The sequence below is a fragment of the Nematocida ausubeli genome (genome assembly GCF_000738915.1).
Source record: "Nematocida ausubeli strain ERTm6 chromosome Unknown supercont2.2, whole genome shotgun sequence".
Classification (NCBI taxonomy): domain Eukaryota; kingdom Fungi; phylum Microsporidia; genus Nematocida; species Nematocida ausubeli.
The window spans coordinates 70,049-93,528 of NW_026515635.1; the positions used below are offsets into that span (position 1 = coordinate 70,049).

The 23,480-nt window shown below is 38.8% G+C and overlaps 13 protein-coding genes across 13 annotated transcripts; 10 read left to right on the forward strand and 3 right to left on the reverse strand.

Annotated features, from left to right (window-relative positions):
• Nucleotides 1–20: 20 nt before the first annotated feature.
• On the forward strand, nucleotides 21–1,418 carry NESG_00616 (uncharacterized protein; the record flags this gene model as incomplete). The annotated part of the gene is made up of 1 exon (XM_053048265.1): nucleotides 21–1,418. One exon carries the CDS (start codon nucleotides 21–23, stop codon nucleotides 1,416–1,418), a length of 1,398 nt encoding a protein of 465 aa, XP_052905025.1.
• Nucleotides 1,419–2,380: 962 nt separating this feature from the next.
• NESG_00617 (uncharacterized protein) lies at nucleotides 2,381–4,513 on the forward strand (the record flags this gene model as incomplete). The annotated part of the gene is made up of 1 exon (XM_053048266.1): nucleotides 2,381–4,513. One exon carries the CDS (start codon nucleotides 2,381–2,383, stop codon nucleotides 4,511–4,513), a length of 2,133 nt encoding a protein of 710 aa, XP_052905026.1.
• Nucleotides 4,514–4,646: 133 nt separating this feature from the next.
• NESG_00618 (uncharacterized protein) lies at nucleotides 4,647–5,459 on the forward strand (the record flags this gene model as incomplete). The annotated part of the gene is made up of 1 exon (XM_053048267.1): nucleotides 4,647–5,459. One exon carries the CDS (start codon nucleotides 4,647–4,649, stop codon nucleotides 5,457–5,459), a length of 813 nt encoding a protein of 270 aa, XP_052905027.1.
• Nucleotides 5,460–6,113: 654 nt separating this feature from the next.
• On the forward strand, nucleotides 6,114–6,836 carry NESG_00619 (cytidylate kinase; the record flags this gene model as incomplete). Its single annotated transcript, XM_053048268.1, has 1 exon — nucleotides 6,114–6,836. The coding sequence occupies one exon, from the start codon at nucleotides 6,114–6,116 to the stop codon at nucleotides 6,834–6,836; it is 723 nt and encodes a 240-aa protein (XP_052905028.1).
• Nucleotides 6,837–7,333: 497 nt separating this feature from the next.
• NESG_00620 (uncharacterized protein) lies at nucleotides 7,334–8,416 on the reverse strand (the record flags this gene model as incomplete). The annotated part of the gene is made up of 1 exon (XM_053048269.1): nucleotides 7,334–8,416. One exon carries the CDS (start codon nucleotides 8,414–8,416, stop codon nucleotides 7,334–7,336), a length of 1,083 nt encoding a protein of 360 aa, XP_052905029.1.
• A 211-nt stretch (nucleotides 8,417–8,627) lies between these two features.
• Nucleotides 8,628–9,440, forward strand: NESG_00621 (uncharacterized protein; the record flags this gene model as incomplete). Its single annotated transcript, XM_053048270.1, has 1 exon — nucleotides 8,628–9,440. The coding sequence occupies one exon, from the start codon at nucleotides 8,628–8,630 to the stop codon at nucleotides 9,438–9,440; it is 813 nt and encodes a 270-aa protein (XP_052905030.1).
• Nucleotides 9,441–10,166: 726 nt separating this feature from the next.
• Nucleotides 10,167–11,072, reverse strand: NESG_00622 (uncharacterized protein; the record flags this gene model as incomplete). Its single annotated transcript, XM_053048271.1, has 1 exon — nucleotides 10,167–11,072. The coding sequence occupies one exon, from the start codon at nucleotides 11,070–11,072 to the stop codon at nucleotides 10,167–10,169; it is 906 nt and encodes a 301-aa protein (XP_052905031.1).
• A 1,809-nt stretch (nucleotides 11,073–12,881) lies between these two features.
• NESG_00623 (uncharacterized protein) lies at nucleotides 12,882–14,066 on the forward strand (the record flags this gene model as incomplete). Its single annotated transcript, XM_053048272.1, has 1 exon — nucleotides 12,882–14,066. One exon carries the CDS (start codon nucleotides 12,882–12,884, stop codon nucleotides 14,064–14,066), a length of 1,185 nt encoding a protein of 394 aa, XP_052905032.1.
• Nucleotides 14,067–14,462: 396 nt separating this feature from the next.
• Nucleotides 14,463–15,320, forward strand: NESG_00624 (uncharacterized protein; the record flags this gene model as incomplete). The annotated part of the gene is made up of 1 exon (XM_053048273.1): nucleotides 14,463–15,320. The coding sequence occupies one exon, from the start codon at nucleotides 14,463–14,465 to the stop codon at nucleotides 15,318–15,320; it is 858 nt and encodes a 285-aa protein (XP_052905033.1).
• A 723-nt stretch (nucleotides 15,321–16,043) lies between these two features.
• On the forward strand, nucleotides 16,044–16,301 carry NESG_00625 (uncharacterized protein; the record flags this gene model as incomplete). Its single annotated transcript, XM_053048274.1, has 1 exon — nucleotides 16,044–16,301. The coding sequence occupies one exon, from the start codon at nucleotides 16,044–16,046 to the stop codon at nucleotides 16,299–16,301; it is 258 nt and encodes an 85-aa protein (XP_052905034.1).
• NESG_00626 (uncharacterized protein) lies at nucleotides 16,261–17,184 on the forward strand (the record flags this gene model as incomplete). The annotated part of the gene is made up of 1 exon (XM_053048275.1): nucleotides 16,261–17,184. One exon carries the CDS (start codon nucleotides 16,261–16,263, stop codon nucleotides 17,182–17,184), a length of 924 nt encoding a protein of 307 aa, XP_052905035.1.
• A 406-nt stretch (nucleotides 17,185–17,590) lies between these two features.
• Nucleotides 17,591–21,004, forward strand: NESG_00627 (uncharacterized protein; the record flags this gene model as incomplete). The annotated part of the gene is made up of 1 exon (XM_053048276.1): nucleotides 17,591–21,004. The coding sequence occupies one exon, from the start codon at nucleotides 17,591–17,593 to the stop codon at nucleotides 21,002–21,004; it is 3,414 nt and encodes a 1,137-aa protein (XP_052905036.1).
• A 1,271-nt stretch (nucleotides 21,005–22,275) lies between these two features.
• NESG_00628 (uncharacterized protein) lies at nucleotides 22,276–23,403 on the reverse strand (the record flags this gene model as incomplete). Its single annotated transcript, XM_053048277.1, has 1 exon — nucleotides 22,276–23,403. One exon carries the CDS (start codon nucleotides 23,401–23,403, stop codon nucleotides 22,276–22,278), a length of 1,128 nt encoding a protein of 375 aa, XP_052905037.1.
• Nucleotides 23,404–23,480: the final 77 nt, after the last annotated feature.

The window sequence follows — 23,480 nt, forward strand, 5'->3', positions numbered from 1 at the left end:
TATTTTCTTAAAAATAAACAATGGCAGCAGGTGCAGAACAAGAAATATACGATGCAATTATTTTGGGCACGGGAATAAAAGAGTCCATCTTGGCGGGGCTACTGTCAAACTCAGGGGCAAAAGTTCTGCAGATGGATGCATCCCCTGTGTACGGATCCTCGTCTAGAACCATTCAGTATGCAGACTTTGTACAGGAAATGAGGGCGAAGTATCCTGCGCAGATGCAGTTCAAGCATGCATTTGGGGAGCTGGAGGCAGCAAAAATATACATAGATCTTACGCCAAAGATATTTCTAGCGGATGAAGGCCTCATAAAGGTCATTGCAGAGCACAATCTGGCACACTGCATTGACTTTTCAATCATCACCGAGCAGTATATAATAAAAGACAACAGTGCGCCAATTCTTATTCCAACAACAAAGACTGCCGCACTTACCAGCCAGCTGTGCGGCCCCTTACAGATGCTTAAGCTGCACAAGTTCGTGAACATGATAAAAGGCTTCTACAATGCAACAGAAAGCGAAAAAGCTGCAATTACAGCGCAATGGAAGTGCGTGGAGGAGCTATACAACTACTACGGGATATCGCAGTCTCTGCGGGGAATAATTGGGCACGGGATAGCTCTTTATCCCTCAAGCGGGTATTTACAGGAGGAGCCTTCTGAGTTTATACACCGCCTCACAACATACTTTAAAAGTGTGGCCCGTATTAACGGGGAGAAAACAGGGGGAAATTCGCCCTTTCTGTATCCAAAGTATGGCATCAGTGAAATATCACAGGGATTTGCCAGACTCTCAGCAGTCAAGGGCGGTGTGACCCGAATGGCTACATCAATACTTGCAATGAATAGGGAGGAAGACAGATATGCGCTGTCTCTTCGATCAGAAGGAGAGCAAGATGATCTTGTATATGGGAAGACAATAATTGCAAACGATCAGTACTATGCGACTATTCCAAACTCTGTCCGAAGGAAAGTCCGTACCGTGAGGGGCGTATTCATCCTTCACTCTCTTCCAAATGCAAGAAGTAAGCAGGCAATGATTATCACTCCAGGGCGTGCAGGGATCTTCCTTCTTGTAGTAGGAAAAGACGAGGAGATGTGCCCAGAAGGATATTCCATAGCCTATATAACAGCAGAGTATGATGGGCCGGTGGATGGTGTAGACCAAGTAATTAGCTCCATAGAAGTGCCTCCCTTCCTAAAGGAAATAGCAGCACCGGCAGTTAACCAGATATACGCATGGAAGTACTCTATCATGCAGCAGTTCCTGTGGATTGATGAAGCATACGAAGGCATAGAGAAGCTTGACCCAAATGTAATCTGCCTACAGCCCATGGATAACACAGTCGACTTTAGATCTGTTCTATCTGAGGTTCAGAGTGTGCATAAGCTTTTTTCAACCCGCACCTCTGTCTAAAATGATGTTAAATCTGCTCAGGGTGCATGAGAAGCATTTCCAAAGAGAGGCATATAAATACAGTGAATAAATCAGGCCATCCGTGCCATATGTTAAAATATAGCCCAGCTTATCCTTAAGCTTTGTCTAGAGTGCTTTTATACTTTTCTGTTTTCTGCAAATGCGCGGGTTTATTGGCATCTGTAGGCTGAAGACACCATGGAATGCAACTTTGTATCTGGTTTAAAATTCAAGCACACGATCTTAAGTTTAAATATACCTTCTGCCTACACAGCACATGTAGTGGAAAAGAAAAAGATGAAATACTCACAGAGTGCAAGTAAATCCTCTCATATAAAGTGTTGGTTTTCCATGCTAAAATAATATAACCCAATAGTCTATGGATTTTCTTGAGATTCATGCAGGGCTTGCATTTCTGCATGCGCAGTTTTACTTCCACTAGAATATAGAGTATACTCTTCTATGCATAGCTCATAGTACTAGGCTGCAAAGAAATTTGGGAAAGTGAAATTATTTAATGGCTATGCGTACCTAAACTATAGAGTCTGCGAGAAATCTATGCGCATTTGGGTTATATCCAAAGGAAGCCATGCTTCTTGCTTAAATTAGAAGTGCAATTTAAGAAAAGGCGGAAATGCGCCCGCACAGAAATAATAATCTGAAGTGCACCCAAATGCCTCTTCTGCAAATTACTTGAGTACTGCAATATGCATATGCAAAAACACTCACCCTTTGCGATTCTTCTAATTGAAAAGTGTCTGCCAAATTACCTTCTTCTATTTTGTTACGCATGCATTCTCACCCATACTCCAGCATTCTATGATTTCTGTGGAATTCTCCTGCTTGCCCATGCTTCTAACAGGCCCTGTTCCTAGCCAGCAGCCATCCACTCCACATAGTTTATTTTATATTAAAAGTTTCTATAAGACTCAAGCAGAAAATTATTTAAAGTTTACATGATCATGAACTTACGACCACAGCACGAAAAACTTCTTCGAGAAATTTACAAGAGAGACGGATCCGTAGACGAACAGAAACTGTCCTTTTTCAAGCACTATCTGCAGCAGAAGCCCATGAAAATCTCAGAGACAATTAACATTTTGAAGGACTACACAAAGAAGTATGCGCAATCGAATCAGTTTGAAAAACATCTGACAACCATTGTGATCTCATCGCATCTAATCCAGGACTACTCCATGTTCTGCACGTCCTTTGAGGTGGCGGCCTTGAAGCTTATCAAGACACACTTGAAGGTTATTCTGCGGGTTATGAAAAAAGGGCCGCAATCTTGCCCTGCAGGGTTCATTGAGACGTGCTGCGAGGAGATGAAAAGGTGCTTTTTCCTGTTTACGTATGCAGGAACCAGGTGCTCAGAGGCAGAGAGCCTTACCTCCCAGATATTCCTTGCCATATGCAGTGCAATTGACAATGGGTTTGTGTCTGAGAAAAGAGACCCGCTTGACAACACTGAGATATACGAAAGAATATCGCAGGTGTATGCAGGGAATTGGAACACGCTCTCAACAATTAACATAAAAAAGAAGGAAGGCGAGGACGAAAGAATGTCCACAATCAAGGACCCAGATGACGAGTCATACAGCACGGATGCCACCGCGTCATACAACTTTGCAGAGATGTCGTACAACTACACAGACGACAAGTCTTCCTCGTCCTCATCTATATTTTCTGTGCATGAAAAGACAGAGATGGAGAAGGTTCCAGAAAAGGCAGAGGAGAAGGACGGAGATCTGGCGCTTGAGGAGTCTGCATACAACTCAGAGGTTGCCCGAATGCAGGAAATGTCCATACGAAGTGGCACGCCCGACAGCACAAGAAAGGACTTCATCACAGGAGCGGGGTTTATTGTGAAGTGTGACAGTCTTTCCAGAGTGGAGTTTAACGATAGGTTTCTCCTCAATATTCTTTCCATGATAATTAAGGCGTCTGGGCTGCTTGTACGCCATGCAGAAAAGAAGATCTCAAGCTTGAACAGGGCCCTCATTAAAGCAGCGCCGTTCAACAGAGAAATACGCCAGGACATATTCAGCACGTACTTCCATCTTCTCGCGCCTGCATCCATTCTATCCACAGTTATATACCAGGCGCTGGAGATAGCAAGCGAGCGAGAGATTGACAGAATGCACACAATTATATACTACCACATCAGCAGTGACTGCTATGCGGATTTAATTAAGCAGTCAAATTCTATTCTGACATCAAGAAGGCTGAAGATGTTTGAGTCTGCGAATAACGAAAAAACCAGGCGCACGTACATTCTTCTACTCTTGCAAATAGTTTCGTTCATAGGCAATGTGGAAACAACAGACCCAACTGCACATATTGCAAAAAGCTTCTACTTTCTGCTGCGGTCTCTCTACCCAAAGAAGACGCTCTTCCGAAAGATAGTGCTCACGGATGCAGATATGCAGGAGCGCGCGCTGACTGTGAAGTACTTCAAACTGTTTGTGACAAAGTCCCATGACAAAGAAAATCTATTCCACTCTCTTCTTAGGAGAACTTTCCAGAAGGAAGTGGGGATAGGTTCATCGACAGTTCCTGCAGACCTGAAGCTTCTCATTTCAAAGGAGATGGAGTCTACAATTATGCACCTAGAAAAGTGCTCCTCTCTGGGGCTTTTGGAGGTGCTTCTGGAAATAGTGGGGTCGCCAAATCTGCAGTTCAGAGAATACATCAGCAGCACGCTTGAGCTGATGGTTGAGCGAGGAATTCTGGAAAAAAGATCGCAGTTTGAAGAGCATAAAAGAATTAGCTTATTCGCAAAAATAAGGACGCAAGCCATACAGCACGGGGGCTTTTATGTTTCCTTGTTAAAGAAGTCTATTCCTACGATAAATAAGTCCGAAATAAAAATAGTTGCCGGCGTATTCACAATACTGAATGAGGTATCTGGCTTGGAGGAGTGCGGCAAGTATGTAGATATTTCAGGAACACATTACAACATAGAGGAGGACAACAAATTATGTAAAAGAGAAAGCAGCGTGCAGGGAAGCAGTGTCAGATCAACCATGACATTTGGGGGTGTGCGAAAGAGTTCGATTAAACTTTTTGAAATGTTTAAGAAATTGAATAAATAATGATTCCTTCTGTGTTCCTTCCTAGATATATTAAAGAATTTAGCAAAGCCCTACACTAATATCCATCTGCAGCAAAGCCCAGAGGATACTTTTGGGCGCGAATGTATATTAAAGAGAGACACTTTTTATTTGCATGAAAAGAGTACGAAGCAAGAAAATAGAAAATGACAAAAAGCTAAGCGTACTCTACGAACAGGAGGTAGACATGTCTCGTGTTCAGGAATATACAGGCCCAGCACTTGCCACAGGTGTGGAAAAGGAAGAGGAGGAAGAACACCACCTAAAAGAGATTATATCCAGAAGGGCCCGAGACATTCCTACCCCGCGAATAGAGAAAGCAGCGAAGCAAGAAATAAAAAAGAGAAAGACGCAAAAGAGCCAGGAGGCAGAGAAGGAGGCAGTACATGAGGAGCCAGCAAACTATTTGGAGGACACAGGGGATGTAAACCAGCCAGACATTGAAAGCATAATTATGCAGGAGGGTGACTTGCCTGCAGAGTATCTCCCCTTTGTCTGCTTCAGAAAAAGAGAACTAAAGACACTTAGAAAGGCAAGAAAGTCTGACAGCTCTGTTGAAAAGATAAAGAAGATAAAGGTAGACCTGCAGATGATTAGAAGACTCACAGAGCTGACTCTGCAAAGGGACAACTATCTGTCGCAGCATCTAACCACAATCTTCAATATTTTCAGCATATGTAGAGAAATGAACAAAAGGCTTGATATTGGCGTGCTAAACATAAGCGAGAGTATTCTCAGAGATATTTTGTTCACCAAAATAACCAGCAAAAGCGATCTTTTCTACAAGAGAATACCTTCCTTTACCAATCTGTATCTCTGCAGGAAGAGCATTGGCGGTCTTAGAAAGCTATTGAAGGCAGGCCCACCCCCTGAGCACAGATTGGAGCTCACAAAAAAGGAGATAGACTACCTCAATACATATTATTAATGTACACAATAGAGCAACGCAGCTGCAGTTGTCTTGTATTATGTGCTCGTGTTTCTTCAAGTGAATGAGCACTGGAGTGCATGCTAGGCCAGCTGAAATGAAATAAATATTTAGAACACAATGTTTTTGGGCTGCTTATATAAACATATCAAGCAGCATCTTCAGACTATGCAAATAATTCTTATGCTGTCTCTTTGTGGACTGTGTCTGTAGTTGAATTCTATTTCTGTTTTACCATCTTTGGTTTTATTCATCTTTCGTCTATTCTTTTGCTTGAGAGCTTAAATCTAGCCCATTAGATCAAATACTATTAGAAAGTATATGCAGCATGTATCCATAAAAATAAAAGAAAAAGAACTTTCCACTGAAGAAACCTGCCTATAATTTAGACCCCAATCCATATCTTTTATCTTTGCAGAGCGTTTTGAGATCTGCGTGTTTTAGTGGGGAGTAAAAGGGTCTTTGTGCCGATTTGTTTTGGTGGAATGCAGTATGCATGCAGAGCAGCCTATAAATAAAAAGAAAGTAAAATGCATTTTGCACAGAGAATCTGTTGCAGCAGCTGTTTTTCAATGTGGAAGAAGGGCCTATTGCAGAAAAACACTGCACTGCGTAACTGGTTTTATAGTTACATTTTTTAAAATATTTTATTCCATGGAGGATACATGCAGTAAAAGACGCTTCAGAATTGCAATTGACGGGCCTGCTGGCGCTGGAAAGACTACACTCGCAGGAATACTTGCCAAAACCCTTGGGTTTGAGCATATTAACACGGGGATGATCTACAGAGCGCTTTCCTATGTGCTGCTAAACGAATTTGCAGATGCCTCAAAGGAGGAGCTAGAGCGCATTCTAAGCAGCAAGAGTGCGCAGCTTACTGAAACAATCCAGGGGTTTTCTCCATTTATAATGAAAGACCAAGTGGTGGTGAACGGCGCTGATATAATTGGAGAGCTCAGAACACCCAGGATAGACTCAATTGTGGGAATAATTTCAAAATATGAGATAATCCGGAGAAGGGTGAAAGTGATACAGAAGAATCTTATAGATGCCCATCTGCAGGTTGTAGTGGAGGGAAGAGACATTGGATCCGAAATCATTCCTGATGCAGAGCTGAAAGTATATTTGGAGGCATCCGTGGAAGAGAGGGCCATTCGCAGAGAGAAAGAAAGATCAAAAGATCAGGACGGTCAAAATGATCAGAATCTAGAGGAAATTGAACAGGAAATTAAGGAGCGGGACTATCTTGACTCTACTAGAGAGATATCTCCACTGGTCAAGCCTTTGGATGCAGTTGTTGTAGACAATACAAGCTTAACAGTTGAAGAAACAGTAAAGAAGATTCAAAAGATAGTTGCACAGAGAATGAGAATGTAATAAAAGCATTTAGATGAACTAAATTCGGGTTAGATGTGCACGGACCAGGAGATCTTCTCATGCTTCATGCATTCTATTCCTCTTGGCTTATTCCTCTAGTTGTTCATTTTGGCTATCGCTGACTCTAGCCCGTGCGTTGCCAGAGCAGGCCATGCACCGGCACATTATGAGGTATACCCGCCAGATCTGCACCTTAACTGCTTCAGAGTCTGCGCCTGAACATGCGGTGAATTTTCTTGCACATTTGCATGCAGTCACTGCACATTCGAATTTATTTACGTAGTTGCAATTTCTGGATGGTTTGCTAGAAATAGTAGAGTAATACGCCATGCATGCTAGCTTCATCCTGCGCGTAAAATATTTCTCTGTTCCAGCACAGAGCTCTTACACAGAGTGGGATTTATGAAAAACCAGCAATAGATAGAAAAGTGTGCACGCGCAGGCACTTTCTGATTGATAATGTACTGAAACTTGGTTCTTTCAATTTTCGCGCACAGTTATTTATTTGCAGTATTGTTTTGATTCTTAACTTCATTAATCACCTTTTTGTGCTCCATATCAAACTTCTCTTTTACTTTATAGGCCTGCCCAAGCAGGATCTTAAATGGATCTTCTATTTCAAGCTCCGGATTCTTTTTTTTGCACGCAGACTGCGCTTCTGAAATTCGGGTGCTGTATTTGTCCATGATGCGCTGGCTGAGTATATGCATTACTGCACTGTAGAACACAGTAAGATTTTCTAAATTATCGTAGAATTTGTAGATGTACATTCGGATTAGAAACCTGGGGCTTCTTAAAAAGTGTTCTTCTGTGAAGCTGTTGAACGTCTTAGGCTCCTTCAAATGCTTCTTGCAGATGCACTGCCGTATGTTATTATAATCTGTGAATATGCCAGACACTCTTTCTACTTCCTTGGTGTATCGCAGCAGTCCACTCTCTAAATCCATTGGAACTTTGCACAGCTTATTCTTTATGGATCTTTTCCTTTTTATCAGAAGCACCTTTTCTGTTCTATCAGATGCGCTCTTCTTCATGTAGAGATGCACAGGCACTCCTTCTGAGAGAAGAAAAAAAGCTGCAATTACAATATCTTTATGCTCTTGCATGGCAGAGCTTGCAAGAAACTTGTAGAACTTGCTTGACTCATTCAGCTCTACTTCTGTTCCATCTTTTTTTAATCTAAATACCTCTAAAAATACCTGGCTGCACCTATCTAAATAATCTGTAACTGACCCCTTTACGCCTCCACTGCACACTATGTACTTTTTAAGGCACGCATTACAGTCTTTCTTCCCTGCTCTATACATTTTGGAATTCTTTTCTGCCTGCAGCCGGGCCTGTGTCTCTTTATAATATAGCAAAAGAACTCGTGCTCTGTCTATATAGAATGGATACAGCGGGCAGAGAGGCCCTTTTGGATTTATTGCTGCCTTTGAAGCATACCCAAATGGAATTCTCACCGTGTGAATCTTATCTATCTCCTCAAGCGATAAAGCACTAGATATTCTACACCCACACATTAAGATGCACCCTACGCAAAACATAATTATATTTGTCTGTAGCTCCTTTTTTCTGTGCATTTTCCTCTTAAAAGCTTTTACCTTGCAGAAATATTTTACTGCATTGATTTTTCTATCTTACCTGGCCTAATATGCAACTGATTCGGACTATATCCTAACTGTTTGTTTTCTTTTACAGCGCTGCAGCCTATTCTTTTCTTGGCACTTTTGTCTTTTGATGCAGCCTTGGCTCTAGTTATATGTCCAGGGATGTTTTTATTTTTTTATTCGTATGCGCAATAGCACTGCTCTGTTTGAGGATATATGTGGGCTTATTATAAGGAATGAAAATAAAGATGAGTCACTAAAGAGGCTGCGGACTATTCTATCTGAGAGTGAAGAGTGCAAATCCAGAATGGCTGAGCAGTTTGGCATTTTAACCGTATTTCTTAAGGACATTTCATCTGTGTATGAGTATTTGGCTTTGGAGAGAACTACTATACCAGAGAACATATACACAATTCTAGAGATCATCACTCTGTTGACAGACATAGATAGCTTTATATTGTATGCAATTGACTCTAATTTACTCTTATTTCTGTATCCAATAATCAATTCATCAATTAGGAACGAAGAGATTGAAGAGCTCAAGTACATCACATTCCAGATCATCAAGTGCATCCTTAAGAAAAACAAGATTGAGAATCTGATTGAGTTCTTCAAGAACACAGAGTTAGTACCGCTTTGTCTGAGAAACATGGAGCTGGGCCGAAAGAAAACAAAAATAGAAGCAAGTGAGGTCTTCTATCTTATTATTTCTGTTCAAGACGGCCTAGAGTACTCGTGCCAAACATACGATCGATTTATGGCGATCTCCATGATTCTTAACTCTGTGCTTGTGCAAATGGAAACAATCCAGTCCCCAAGACTTCTAGAGCTAACTATAAAGATATACACAAAGCTATGCAATATGCCAAATGCAAAAATAGCCTTCAATAAAAACAGGCCGCACATGCTATACACAGAAAGCATTCGCGAATTAGTCAGGACACACCCGAATGTTAAGGCTGCATATGACGAGTTTTTGAGCATACTTCAAAACTAGCCAGAAATGACTTCTGTGCTAATAAACGAGTGGCCAGCAGCTATATCTGGTTGATTTACAGATGCATATGAACTCAGGCTGTTTGGCTGTATATGAAGCTTATGAAAGTCATTGAGACACTTTCTTCCATATGCATTCCTAGTATAAAGTGCCATTTTGTGTGGCTTATTACATCGTGTAGATAAATGTAATCGAAGTAATAAATATATTTCTTAGTTTATTGGCTTTCTCTGCATAAATCCTCCTATGATTGAACTGCACAGCACAGAGGCTCCATTCTACTTGTTTGTTTTTTATTTGCTGTGCGCCTCTGAGAAGGGGAGTATAAACCATTGCCAAGAATATTACAGAAATTTTCTCATAAATACGCATATACTCATCTAAATGTATTATTTATTCGATTTTGACTATCAGGACTTCTACTCCCAGGTAGCTATTCAATTAGCACCTTTCTGTCAGTGACACGCCTTCCCCTGAAAATGGAGAAAGACCTATGAACAGGCAGAAGACCCAATAGAGGCTAAATAAGAATAATATTTTATTATCATTATCTAAGCATTCGGCACTTCTGAAATAAAAACTAAAAGGCATAGGGAATTGGTCGTCTACTCATTACTAGCAGAGAATTCTTCTATTCGGTTTGTAATAGCCTGGCTATCCAATTATTTTGTTTGTTATAGTGGCACAGCTATCCTGGCTGTAGACACTCGGCACATCCTTCGTTTTTCATTCATGTTTGTATATTATATTTTTGCCTCCTTTCTTTTCGACTGCGCACATCCATATTCTTGTTTTGTATGTCTTATATAGTTCTTTAACTAGCTCTCTAAAGTCAATTCTTTTGTCGCTTTTGAAGTGGAAAGTCAGCTTGTTTCTATCCCACTGGTACTCTGCACTAACAATTTCCATTGGCAATTTCTTTTCTTTTACCTTTTCTCGGCAACTATTTACAGCTATTTGTTCTAACTCGTTCTGCTCTAGTAGCATAAGCTTATCCTTGTCGGTTGCGACTCTGTATATTTTTTTTGTTTCAATCGTTGCTATGTTATATTTCTCTGCCAGCTCTGATATGCAGTTTGTGTCGATTACATCAACAATGACAGATCCGCAATCCTCCCCCCTATCGGCCTCTATAATAACAAAAGCCCCCTTCACCAGAAAGAGATTCTTGTATATTCCAAAACACCTGCCTCCGCTGCCAAACTGCACTATGCATACGCTGCTGCCAAAGTATCCTGTATTTCTGGTTATTTCTATCGCACTCTGCGCTACAGAGGCAAACATGCTCGGGTCAAGAGAGTGTCTTCGAAGGTGTGCAAGGCACCCCTTTTCCGAAAGTATCTGCTGGGTGGCTCTGTGCGTATTTGTGTCCTTAGACACTATTTTATCGTCACTATCATGCCCCATTTCTGGAAATGCATTGTAAAAATTTATATTATTTAGGGACATACTTCTTTTTCTGCCCTCTTTTTGCTCAACAGGAGCAGCATACTTGGGTGGCTGGCTGTTTATGCTGTTCGACCGAGTTCTGAAAGAGTTTCCAATAATCTTCCAGTCCTTACTATTCATGTACGACCAGATATTATCACTAATAAATGGGGATAATGCAAATGTATTCTCTCTGTCTTTCATAAACCACAATATTATCTAATAAAAAATAAAAATAAAAATAGATAATTAACACGTAACAAAACGTGTCAGAATCAAATAACAAAAGGAGCACATGGAATAATGTGTGGGAAATGACCTACAGTAATGGGTCTTTTGAAGAGCTCCTCAGAGACTGTGTTTTCAGATACTCTGCCCCACTAAAAAGCAGATTTTTGCGCATAGTTATGATCTCAATCAGATATTATCTATGGAACTCCATGCATATTCCTGCTTAAATGCAAATTCTCCTTGGATGGCTGCACAGAACCTAGCAACCAAAGGGCTCTGCGCTGTTTGTTTCCCATGAAACCAAATATTTGATACCTTGGTTATGGCTCTCTATAACAATGTATAGGATATTGTTGTGGACCCACACTATCACTAAACACTGGGGAGATGCGTGTTTCTACTTTGTAAAACAAATTCATATGTGTTTCTGTGGCCGCCGCTATGAAATACTTGCAAATGAATGGCTGGAAGGGAACTTTGGCATTCAGGGCCTACTATAAGGAAAACTTGTTACCTAACTTTATTTTAGACTTCATTTTAGAGCATGCAGCAAAGACATAATACTATGTGCGCAAAATTCCCAGGCCCCAATTTCTGCTGATCATATCTTCTTGATCTGTTGTAATGTCTTTTATGCATATGCTATTTCTAATTTAATCAGGTTAGTCTAAAGACTTTTGATTTTTCAAAGAAAATGCAGCACTCTAAAAATACGCATGCATGGGCAGCTTAAATACCAAATGTGGAAGGTCTGCTGAAGGAGTGTACTAATAATATAAATCATCAGATTTAAGTGTAAACCACATGCTTTTGTATGCAGCATGTCTATGTTTCTAGGAGTGAACACAAAGGATATATAAAAACTCTTAGAGCTGTAAGAAAGACTAAGGACACGCTTAAAATACTGTAATGGTTAGTGCTTGGCCTTTTTAGTCATTAGAGCAGTGTTTTTATTAATTAGTTAATTAATTGTCCTCTATCACACAACCTGTCATTTAATTAAATAATTAATTAGCGCAAGTATATTAGAGCTCAGTAGAAAATAAATTATATATTTGCAAGCAATCATTTAGAACAAAGAATGCTTTTTCTTTTCTATTGACTCTCGAATAGTTTAGCACCTTGGTATAATCTGAAGCCCTTATATTCCCTGCTAGTTCTGTAGCTTAAATGGTGTTTTATTTGCATCTTTTTGCCATGCATACTGCATATATTGCGCATAAAGATGCACGCCTGCTACAGAAACATTATCTGAAACTGCCAAGTTGCAACTAGACCATGCACCTATATTCACTCAGAAATACAACTAAGACACCCTAGAATATCTTAAATTATCACACATATTTTCTCATGCAACCAAAGGATTCTTTAATTATTTTTGCAGCCTTTCTGCTTTTCTCTATATGGAGTTGCATCTAGTTCATTTGAGGTGCATATTTTCATGTATGGTTTTGGCTTTGAAGATACTGTACTAGTGGTTTCTGCTAGTTTGTTTGGGTTACATCTACAGCAATTCTTCTTTGAACTTCTCATACATCTGTGTTTTATGTCTTGCGTGCTGCTGGAATTCAAATAGCTTTTATAGCATGGATTTTTTGAAATGTCCTGTTTAGCTGGTTTCATTGAGCGCCACTAAATACACGTATGCTATGCGTGTTTATGCGTATATATTCCAGGTTTTGTGCATTTTTGCTCTCTATTTGCAGGTTTGCTGTATGAAGTGTCTGCTGTTTTTTTATTTTCGGTTGTATATAATTTTAAATTTTTTCTATCCCTGTAAGTATGAGTCATAGAAAATACGAAGCACCAAGACACGGTTCCCTCGCATTCCTCCCTAGAAAGAGAGCAGAGAGAATAAGACCAAGAATCCCATCCTACCCACAGGACGATGCCACCCAGAAGGTGCATCTTACAACATACTTTGCATACAAGGCTGGTATGACCCACGTATTAAGAGTAGGAGAGAGAGAAGGAAGTAAACTCAACAAGAAGGAGATCATTGACCCAGTAACTATTTTGGAGACCCCAAAGTGTGTTGTGTTCGGAGTTGTAGGATACAAGAAGACCCCACGTGGTCTTGTCAACGTAAAGACAGTTCTTGCAGAGCACATTGACGAATCCGTTAAGAGAAGATACTACAAGAGATACTACAGATCCAAGAAGACTGCCCTCTCCAACTACCCACTCAAGTACAAGAACGGAGTGATCGAGCAGGAGATCCAGGCCATCAGAGACAACGCAGATGTTATCAGAGTGCTGATCCACAGTCAGGCACCAAAGATCAAGATCCTGAACACCAAGAAGGCCCACATCATGGAGTCCCAGCTCAACGGTGGAACCATCCAGGAAAAGATTGACTTTGCACTTGCACACTTTGAGAAGGAGATATCCTCCCAGGACTGCTTCTCTAGAGAGGAGATGATTGACATCATTGGAGTGACCAAAGGAAAAGGATTTGAAAGTTGTACCAAGAGATGGGGAACTACCATCCTCCCAAGAAAGACAAACAAAGGTCTCAGAAAGGTTGCCTGCATTGGTGCATGGCACCCAAGCAGAGTCATGTACTCCGTTCCTAGAGCTGGTCAGACCGGTTTCCACCACCGTGTAATGCAGAACAAGAGAGTGTACCTCATGGGCGATGGGCAGAGCACAGATGCATGCAAGACCGAGTACGATCTGACTGAAAAGACAATTAACCCAATGGGAGGATTCACTGGATACGGTCACGTAAACAACGAGTTCATCATGGTTAAGGGGTCAGTAGTTGGACCAAGAAAGAGAGTCCTTGTCCTCAGAAAGATTGTTGGAAGAAAGTACAAGAGCGGAAACGCAGAGTCCATCAACATCAAGTTCATCGATACCTCCTCAAAGATTGGAAGTGGTAGATTCCAGACTTCTGCTGAGAAGAAGCAGTTCTACGGAAAACTTAAATCCGATATTACAGCTGAAAATGAACAGGAAGAATAAACACTTTTCATTTATATTAGCTATGGCTATATCTGGCTCTTTAATTTTCGCAATACACTGCAGGCACAGCAGTTTCTTCTTCTGATTATTTACCACACGAGAACCGCATGCAAAAGGCACGCTGTGCATCTTGCTGTGGACTCTTACTTTTCTGAAATAGCCCTAGACTATGCTAGTGCCCATAATGCACCGTGTGAGTCTATCTCTGTTTCTTTTAGATGCCTCTGGGTATATGCACAGCGGCCTGCCTTTCTAGTTCTCTTTGAGGAATCCTCTTTGCTTTCCTGCCTTTGCTTATACATAATATCTTCGTGCGCTGTATTTCCTTAGGGCATGCATGATTGCGTATTGTGCATACTTTTCTCTGGATATTTATTTGTGCTTTTTTTATTTCCCATGGAGCTAAATGATAAGCTACTTAGATTCGATGCGAAGACTCTGCTTTCCTCAAATACTGGAGATATCTCAAAGGTCTTTGAAGGCACTGTTGATGGCTCGCCTGCTATTCTTACCCTTCATAAGGTGGCCTTCAACGAAGAATATACCTCCCCAAGTGCGCATAAAGTTATCCACGAGAATGATGTATATACAAGCGGCACATTTTTGGCAAGTGAGATGATTAAGTACAGCCTTATACACCCAGCGACAGAGACACAGATTAAAAAGTACAGAAAATCTGAGTATGTTTTGGTAAAGGAAACTGCCGAAATGTATAGAACAAAAACCCTCCCACATGCTCTTAAGCATAGCCCTAACTGCAAATGGATTGACACAATCTTCCAGCAGGCAGACGGGTGCGCCACCCCGTGTATAACCGAAAGCAAAGAGCATGTTCTTTTTATGGACAAGGAGTTCCTGATTTGCCCTGACTTAAAGTGGGATCGAGTAACACTTGAGTCGCTCTATCTTCTAGTTCTGTTCAAAGACCCTAGTATTTACACACTTAGAGAACTCCGCCAGGAGCATATTCCACTTCTTGAGAGAATTCAGCAGGCTGCTGTAGAGGCCCTTGCCATGCACAATTACACAACAGACAAAGTCAAGATATACTTCCACTACTACCCTACCTTCTACAGAGCGCACGTTCACATATCATCTATTTCTTCTTCGTGGCCTGGCACGTCTATTGGCAAGTCTGTCTTACTAAATGATGTAATTGAAGGACTGAAAGTGTCCTCAACATACTTCCAGGATAAAACAATGGAGGTATGTATTTCTAAGGAGTCTTACATGTATTCAATATATTCTGAATAGCCTAGGCATGAGATTCTCTTATCAGAAGAGAACTTAGCAAACATCTGAGCTACTTGTAGTATCTTTTTATTGCTCCATAGTTTCTAGAAACTCATTCATATCACTCTGTTATAAATTACTATTTTTACATAAAGCAAGTACTTTTAGCAGATCTATTTATATACCAAGACTCTGCCATAGTAGACTTACTGCGTGCAAATCTGAAATAATCCGTAGTAGCCTATTCTAGAGTGTTAGTTTTGAGCGCACTTGTAAGAATTAGTTGTTTTAAACATGTAGCTAGACCAGTGGTATGTATATTTAGGGCTAATAATAAATCTTGCCTTGGATTTCATTTTTTAGTAGACTACTTTGGATTATATATTAAAGTGTGCACCTTTGATTATTATATATCTCAGTAATAATAGCTGTGATTGAAGCTCATGATCTTATTTAAGATATGCCTTAAAAGAAGAGTACTTTCAGAGCCTTGATTTGTACATTCAGTCTACTGCAGAGTTGCATATTTCTTTTTTATTTTCATACTCATCATTTCTGTATTTAAGAAGATAAAGCGTATGCACAGTAGTGTCTACTGCTGAAATGAAGAGTTTTAAAGCATTTAAAAAGTAAAAGGCACTGGAAAAAGCAAAGAATTATACGGATGGATTGGTCTAGCAGGATTATTAAATTCTATCTGTACCAGTAAAGAGTATTTATCTTGGACAATTATACTCACTCACAATGTACTATACACCTAAGAGTTTTTATCCAAAAACTTCAATTTCTCCTTTTACTATATGCTATTACATGACGATCCAGAATGTTTCCCGGGTTATATTCGGGCCATGTGTCTTTTGCAACCCGCCAATCTGCATGCTAAAGTATAAAGAAAGCGGCCTGGGCTCTCTCTCCTTTATTTTAATAAAGCTTAAAATTTTAGCTAACTCAAAGAAACTGAATGGTAGTAAATCATCCCAAGCCAGCAATAGGAAAAAATGACATAGAAAAGGTACAATTCATCTTCCCAGATGAAATCTTTTTTGTCCATGGAGAGCAAGACCTGCTTGTTGTTCTTCTAAATGGAAAGGTATTTAAGAGGCAAAGCATAACTGACAATGACCAGAAAAACACAGAAGGCCCAAAATACGTTGAGCTATTTGATCTAAAAGATGTAGTGAAACATGCAGAAACAATAGATAAAAAGCTATATATAGCGACAGCAACTACGCTCTACCGAATAAACAAGGGGGCAGAGGACAAAGAGAAAATTGTTCTGCAGGCAATCCATAAAGATGACTTCTTAAAGATATGCGCGCTCTCTGTTTCAGAGGATGGGGAAATGCTTGTATACGGCGACTATGAAGGAAAAGTAACGGTCAAGACGCCAACCACACAATATGAATGCATAGAACATGAAGATGCAATTGTTGGAATTGTAATCCTGAAGCGAGTGATATTTACAGCAAGCGAAGACGGCATGCTTCTAAAGACAAAAATCGGAGAGACCGAGCCAAAGGATGCATATGAAGTAGGAAAGCCCATCCGATACTTTGGAAAGCTAGACAATAAGCTTGTTCTGCTGGATGCATATGGCACCCCGTACACCCTCAGTAAGACAACAAATGATCTGAGAAAAGAGAAAAAGCTTGTAAGAAAAGTAACATTCGTGAATAAAGTGAGCGATGGTCTCTACGCATCGCACGACAATGACCATTTCAAAATAACAACGTACAAAACAGTAAACCGTATACAAGTGCCTCCAAAAAGAACTGATGGCTTGTTTGAGTACAAGAACAGGCTTTACTTCTATGCAGGCGAAGAAATAACAGGATGGGAGGTAAAGAAAGCAACAGAACTAGAAGAATTCTTTGAGGATTTATAAATGAGTTGCTAACCTCCCACAAAGTAACTTGTAGTAGCTGCATAAATAAATAACTTCGACATACATCCTGTTAAAATTTAAATAGTTCCAAAAAGCTTTCTATTGGCCAGAAGTGCATATTCCTTTCATTTTTATAGCTCGCATATATTTGGGTTACATTTCATCCAATAATGCTTTATATAGTGTCTGCAGCAATGGCATTGCCACTGCAGCTTGATTCGTATTGACAGATAGCGTATGGGTATTTAGCACACTATAATTTGTGCATATAATACGATCCCACTTGTTCTTTTTGCAAATATAAATCGCCCTATAGAATATACTCCTGATTGGCTGTGCAGGCACTAAATATGAAATAGTTAATAAACTTGTAAAATCATATTGATAGATGTATATGTATTTAAATATGCATAAAAAATTCCTACAAATGACAGACCATATTGCAATCTATAAAATCATTGTGCTATGCATGGTATGCAGCTGCATACGTTCTAGTATGTTTGCCGCAAGTAATGAATACAATAGTTCCAATGAAGTAATGGATGAAGAGTGGATGAGAAATATAGATATAAAAGATCTGTACAGTGCTATACCTACCGAGCATTACAACAGTGCGGTCCAACTAGAACACACAAGTGACATGTATGATCTGGGAGATCTAGATGACTTGTATCTTTTAGAAGGAATCCCAGAATCAGCCCACACAAGCAACTCCTACTATCCATATGATCTATTTAACATGGACACTATAAACCAAGCAGAAAATTTAGGTCTTTTTTTAGAAGGCATCCCAGAATCAGAAAATACAAGCAACTCCTACTATCCATGTGATCTATTTAACTTGGACACTACAAACCAAGCAGAAAATTTAGGCCTTTTAGAAGGCATCCCAGAATCAGAAAATATAGATGGTAGATATTACATGCTATGTCCGCCAAACCCGAATAATGGAAATCAAAAAGATAACATAGTTTATATATTCTATAGAGATATCGATGGGCACACATTCTATATAAATAGTGCAGAGTGCAAAATATACATATACCCCACTGGAGATATGGCCTATATCGAAGATATATTTTATATGGTATATAGAGATAGTTTGAACAATCTTGTCTATATAAATAGTTCTGTAGGCCCTTCTACTTTTAACATTGAAGATACATCTAAAGATGAATCAAGCAACCAAGGAGAAATCTTATTTAATAGTCTAACTAGAGAAGCTCCGTTAAAGCGCCTAGCAGAGTCTACTTCAAGTGGGTCAGATGATAATCCAAGTGCGAAAAAATGCAAAAATACAGAAGTTGTGGAAGAAAGTCATAAATCTGCCAAATTAGAAGCATTCGATATAACGACAAACTATATAGATAGTTTTGAATCTTTTCAACACTATAGATATATGGCTCATAGAGACACAACGAGAGATAAACCCCATGGATTTTCATACTGGTTTCCTAACCGTAGCATAAATAATGAAAGTATATCATGCAAATGTGGTATTGGGATAGACTACAAAAATGAAATGATGTTTTGGCACTTTTTAACTAGCTCACATCATAACTCTCTAGCTGAAAAGATTGACTGCATTATTAGTTTAAGTAATGCAAGGAGAGATGCTGAGCATATCCCTAGCAGCCAGATATTCTATCATTATTATTTCTTTTTAAAGGACTTAAAAAAATACATAGAAAGTCACATAAATATAAAGCACATCCGGGCAAAATACAACTACAGAGATGGCAGTAAGAACAATATATGCTCTAGGTCTAAAATAGAGCCAGAGACACTTGGAGAAATATATGAAGAGACCCAAACAGATCTAAAATGGTGGGTCAATAGCATGTCTGTTATCACCGAAAAAACTGAGGAAATTAAGAGTGCAGGATCTGCAGATGCACCACTAAAAGAAAAGCTGCACTTTATTCTAAAGCTACCAGAAATACTCAGAGACCTGGTTCTGATAACCCCCGAGATACTATCAAAGACAATGGAAGAAATGAAAAGAACATCTGATTCAGAGGCTAGCAGGTTTTTCTGCATTATAGAGTACCTATATTACTTAGCGAATGGTGATTCGGATGGAATGAACACAGCATATAAGAAAGTTCAAAAGCTATCTGTGAATAGAAAACCTATAAATAGCCAGAGTACTATGATGGTGTATGGTCTTGTTTATAATTTATTTTGTTTTTTCTACCAATGTGCGCCATTTACATGTGTAACTGATGTTAAGAGTAAAGAAGGCAAATCCCTACACAGAGAAACCCATATTAAAAATATTTTCCAAACCCACTGCCCATACATACCAAAGAATGGAGTTTTCAGACTATGTGGAAAAAGAGCAATTGTAGAGGCAAGGATCAATAAATATACAGAAAACAAAGAGATATTTATGCTAGACCAGTCTATAGATCAAGCTATTGAAACTGTAAAAGTGGTTGACTCTTTTAGCTTGGAAGGTCTAGAAAATGTAAAATCTTTAAAGATAGTGCACAGTGATCACTACCATGTGCAGCTAGTTGACAACATACGCCACACAGTAAAACTCATTCCTATTCCATATCCCTATTGTGAAAATTACAATTCTAGTGATGAATCTATACAAAGGAAAACTCATTCAATTCGATATATAGTAGAGTACATAAAATCTGTACTGAAGTCAACCTATCCAGAAAAGAATTCAGAGTTTAATATCTATCCATTTAAGTATAGTAGAAATAGTGGAATATGGTCATTAATAGATGGGAATTGCAATTGGTATAGGAAGAGAGAATTAGATCTAGCTCTAAGTACAGTGAATAGCCATAAATATGATGTAGTCTTTTACTACTTTGAAGATAATATAACCAAAAATTATTTTAGATGTATAGATTTCCAAATCTCAGTTGGCTCGAGTCTTGAAACTCCTCGAATTCCTTTATTTCTTACAAACTTTATGCTGATAAGTGCTATAATTAGTCCGTATATATTTTTTGGTGAAACATGTATTAAAACCGAAATAATTAAAAATTATGCCACTGAGAAAAAAAGTATTGAACCTACTAAAATGACTATCGATACAGCTGCAACCAGCCAGAGCTCATCTTCCGCATCACCAAGCAACAATGAATCTCAACCAAAAAGAAGCTACATTAATTACTACTACAGTGACTTTTTGGTTCGAGATATAAATGACTACATATTTTGCACTACAGAATGCTTTGTTACAGATATCTCACTTAATTTATCAGAAATAACAGGTGAGCTATCTACAGTTTGGTATACACAGATAAAGAGAAGCGTGCGTGAGTATACAAACTACTGTTTTAGTATAAGTACAGCTCAGAACATTCAGAGCGATAATCAGTCACAATCTAAAAAAGAAGTAGTCCTAACATTCCTGAATCTATTACAGCGCGAGAGTTCATCGGGTGACAAAGTCACATACGGTCTGTGCATCTATACATCTTTGGAAGGCAACGAAGTTGCTGTTCCAATTATGTGCGAGAAAATGCGAAGGCTTTTGGGTGCTAACATTGATGATGACCTTAAGTCCAAGCATGCAAATTGGGAAAGTAACATTCTTCCTCCACGAGTTGATATTAAAGATATAAAAGAGGATGCTCCTGTTTTTATCACGGTAAAAACCTTTAGCTACACGCAGGCAAACCTTGGAATGCACTATGACATGCTAGCTGCTCTCTTTCATAACAATAATTCTGCACCAGAACTAACATCAGAACCCGCACCAGCACTAAAAAAACTAACAACACCAGAACCAAAGACCGCTACTAGAAAGTCTCCTAGAGCGACTAGAGCTAGAGTTGTTTACACCGAGTAGAAAAAATTCGCTAAAACCTGGCATCTCCTTATTATAATACTGCCAAAAGCACCTACACGCAAGATCATAACCAATTCAATCAAAATCCTCAATACTAACTTTTTAAGCACCTTATGCTCTCACCAATGCATAACACAGAGTGTGTTAGTAAACTCTATTAGAAATAAAATAAAGTATTTTTAAGTAACCCTCTTCTAATCTTTCCGAATTCTACTATATACTACTGTCTCTTAGCTATAATACTATTGTCTTTATCCAATGCACACTATATTTTGTTCTCTTTGTGCTGCATAGTACTAGATATTGCCTATGGCTAAACTCAAGGGAAGTAGAACTCTTTCATTAAGGGGTCTTTGAGTTTTGTCTTTTTTTGTATTTTCTGCGTTCCTTCTCGAAAAATAGAAATAGTGTTGCTAGTGGCTCTATATATATATAGTAGTAATTTTAAACAAATTTTTATCTTTAGTTTTCTTAGTTGGCAACACCTTCTAGTGACAGCAAGCGTTAACAAACCCAAAGGACTAAGTCACTATCATGTAAACAAGTAGAAATTCTTGTGGTTTGCTGGCCTACAGTCAAAACCTGGAAGGCAAAGACCAACATCAAGCTATATTTCTAATCCAGGAAGAGGATTTTATGCCTATAAGGCAAGAAAAACCAACAGATATTTTAAGAAAGTTTTGTTGTTATACATATGCACATTCCTGGATGTACACAATCCGTTTATTCTTTGTACTTGAGGTATTCTTTGTCTTTATCATTTTTTTTAATATTCTTGCACGAGTAGATGGTATTCTTCTAATTTATATATTTTCCGGAATTATTCGGGTTATATCAGAGACCTTATCTTATGCTCTTGAAGTGGTCTATAAATAAAGAATGTTTCCAACTAAGAAAACTAAAGATAGAAATTCATTTAAAATTACTACTATACAGGCCACTGGCAACAAATATTGCTCTTATTGGGCTACTATTTCTAGACCATACTCTTTCTATCCTGCAGCACACCATACAAAAAAGTCTTCAAGTAAGTTTTTTCTTCTTTTTGTATTAAAGACTACACAGCACTGTAAAGGATTAAAATATGCAGTGTGAACAACAAAAAAGAAAATAAAACATGCAAATACGCCTGCAATTCTTTTATGTTTTATATCCAGAATAACCAAAAAACAAATTCAAAATACATATGTGCATTCAGCCAGTTTGATGCAATTATATTTCAGCAATAAGCTTGTAATGAAATTTCTTTATTTCTATTAGAACCCATTGAATCAAACAAACAAATTATTTGGGGTTATTGGCTGAGTAAAATATATTAATACAATGGAAACAGTCATTAATATAGAAAGCATACCTAATGCTGAAATAGCCTCATCTAGCTTAGGTACATCCTCCTGATTATGCATCTCCTTCTTTATTTTTTCGCCAAAGCAGAATGTATATGCAAAGAACGCAAAAATTGTAAAAAGAAAGAGCAACAGCCAAGATAAGCTTGCTTCTATCTCGTGCACCTCTCCTGAAAAAGGATAGATGAAGCCAACTACAAAGGCCAAAACAGTGCATAATATAATCCCTAGTATGGAGATGATATTTCCTTTGGTTTTTCTATTCCATAGATCCCTAATAAGTATTCCAAAAATAGACAGAGTACATTTGACTACAAAAATCCCGAATAAGCCAACCACAACCGAGGACAGTGCGAATACAACTGATTTGAATGAAAAATCAAAATCTTTAAGAAACAAACCAAATATCATAACCATAGAATAAACTATCATTCCTAACAGAATAGAGGCAAGTATAAAAAACGGCACAGTATAGACTATCTTCAGAGGAGAATTCTGTGTAATGTTTGTTCTTATCAAACCAAATGCGCCATGTAAAGAACTCACACGCGCATTTCTTAATGGCGGCGAGTTGTTTTCTCCAGAGCCACTTTCAACATACACAGTTCCTTTCTTATCATTATCCACGTGCTGCAAATCTTCTTCAACAACTGATACTCCCATAGGCACGAGCTCAGTATATTCATGTGCTTCTCCAGCAAGTGAGAGGCCTACTGCATTCATTGTCTCAGCAACCTTCTTCGCACATGCTTTCTCAATATCGTTAAGTGTGCTGTATGCTTCACCTGCTTTGTCTTTTAAGACATCCATGGTTTTAGTCAACACAGATTCATTGTTAAAATTTATTTCTTCTGTGCCCGCATGCATTCCTTCAGTTTCATCCGAAATCTCCATCCTCCAGTCATTTGCACCCGCAGAGGTTGTTGGAAGGTCATTCTTTAGATCATTCTGCTGCTCCGTTAGTTCCTGTGGATTTTCTACTCTTACTTCCATGTCAGACCCATTAGATGGACCGGCAATCATATTGCTCTCATTATTATCAATTAAATTCATGGAAAAATTAATTTTTTCTTAATTTATACGCTTGGCAGTTATATAAAAAGCTGAGTTTTTTCTGAAATATTAGACTT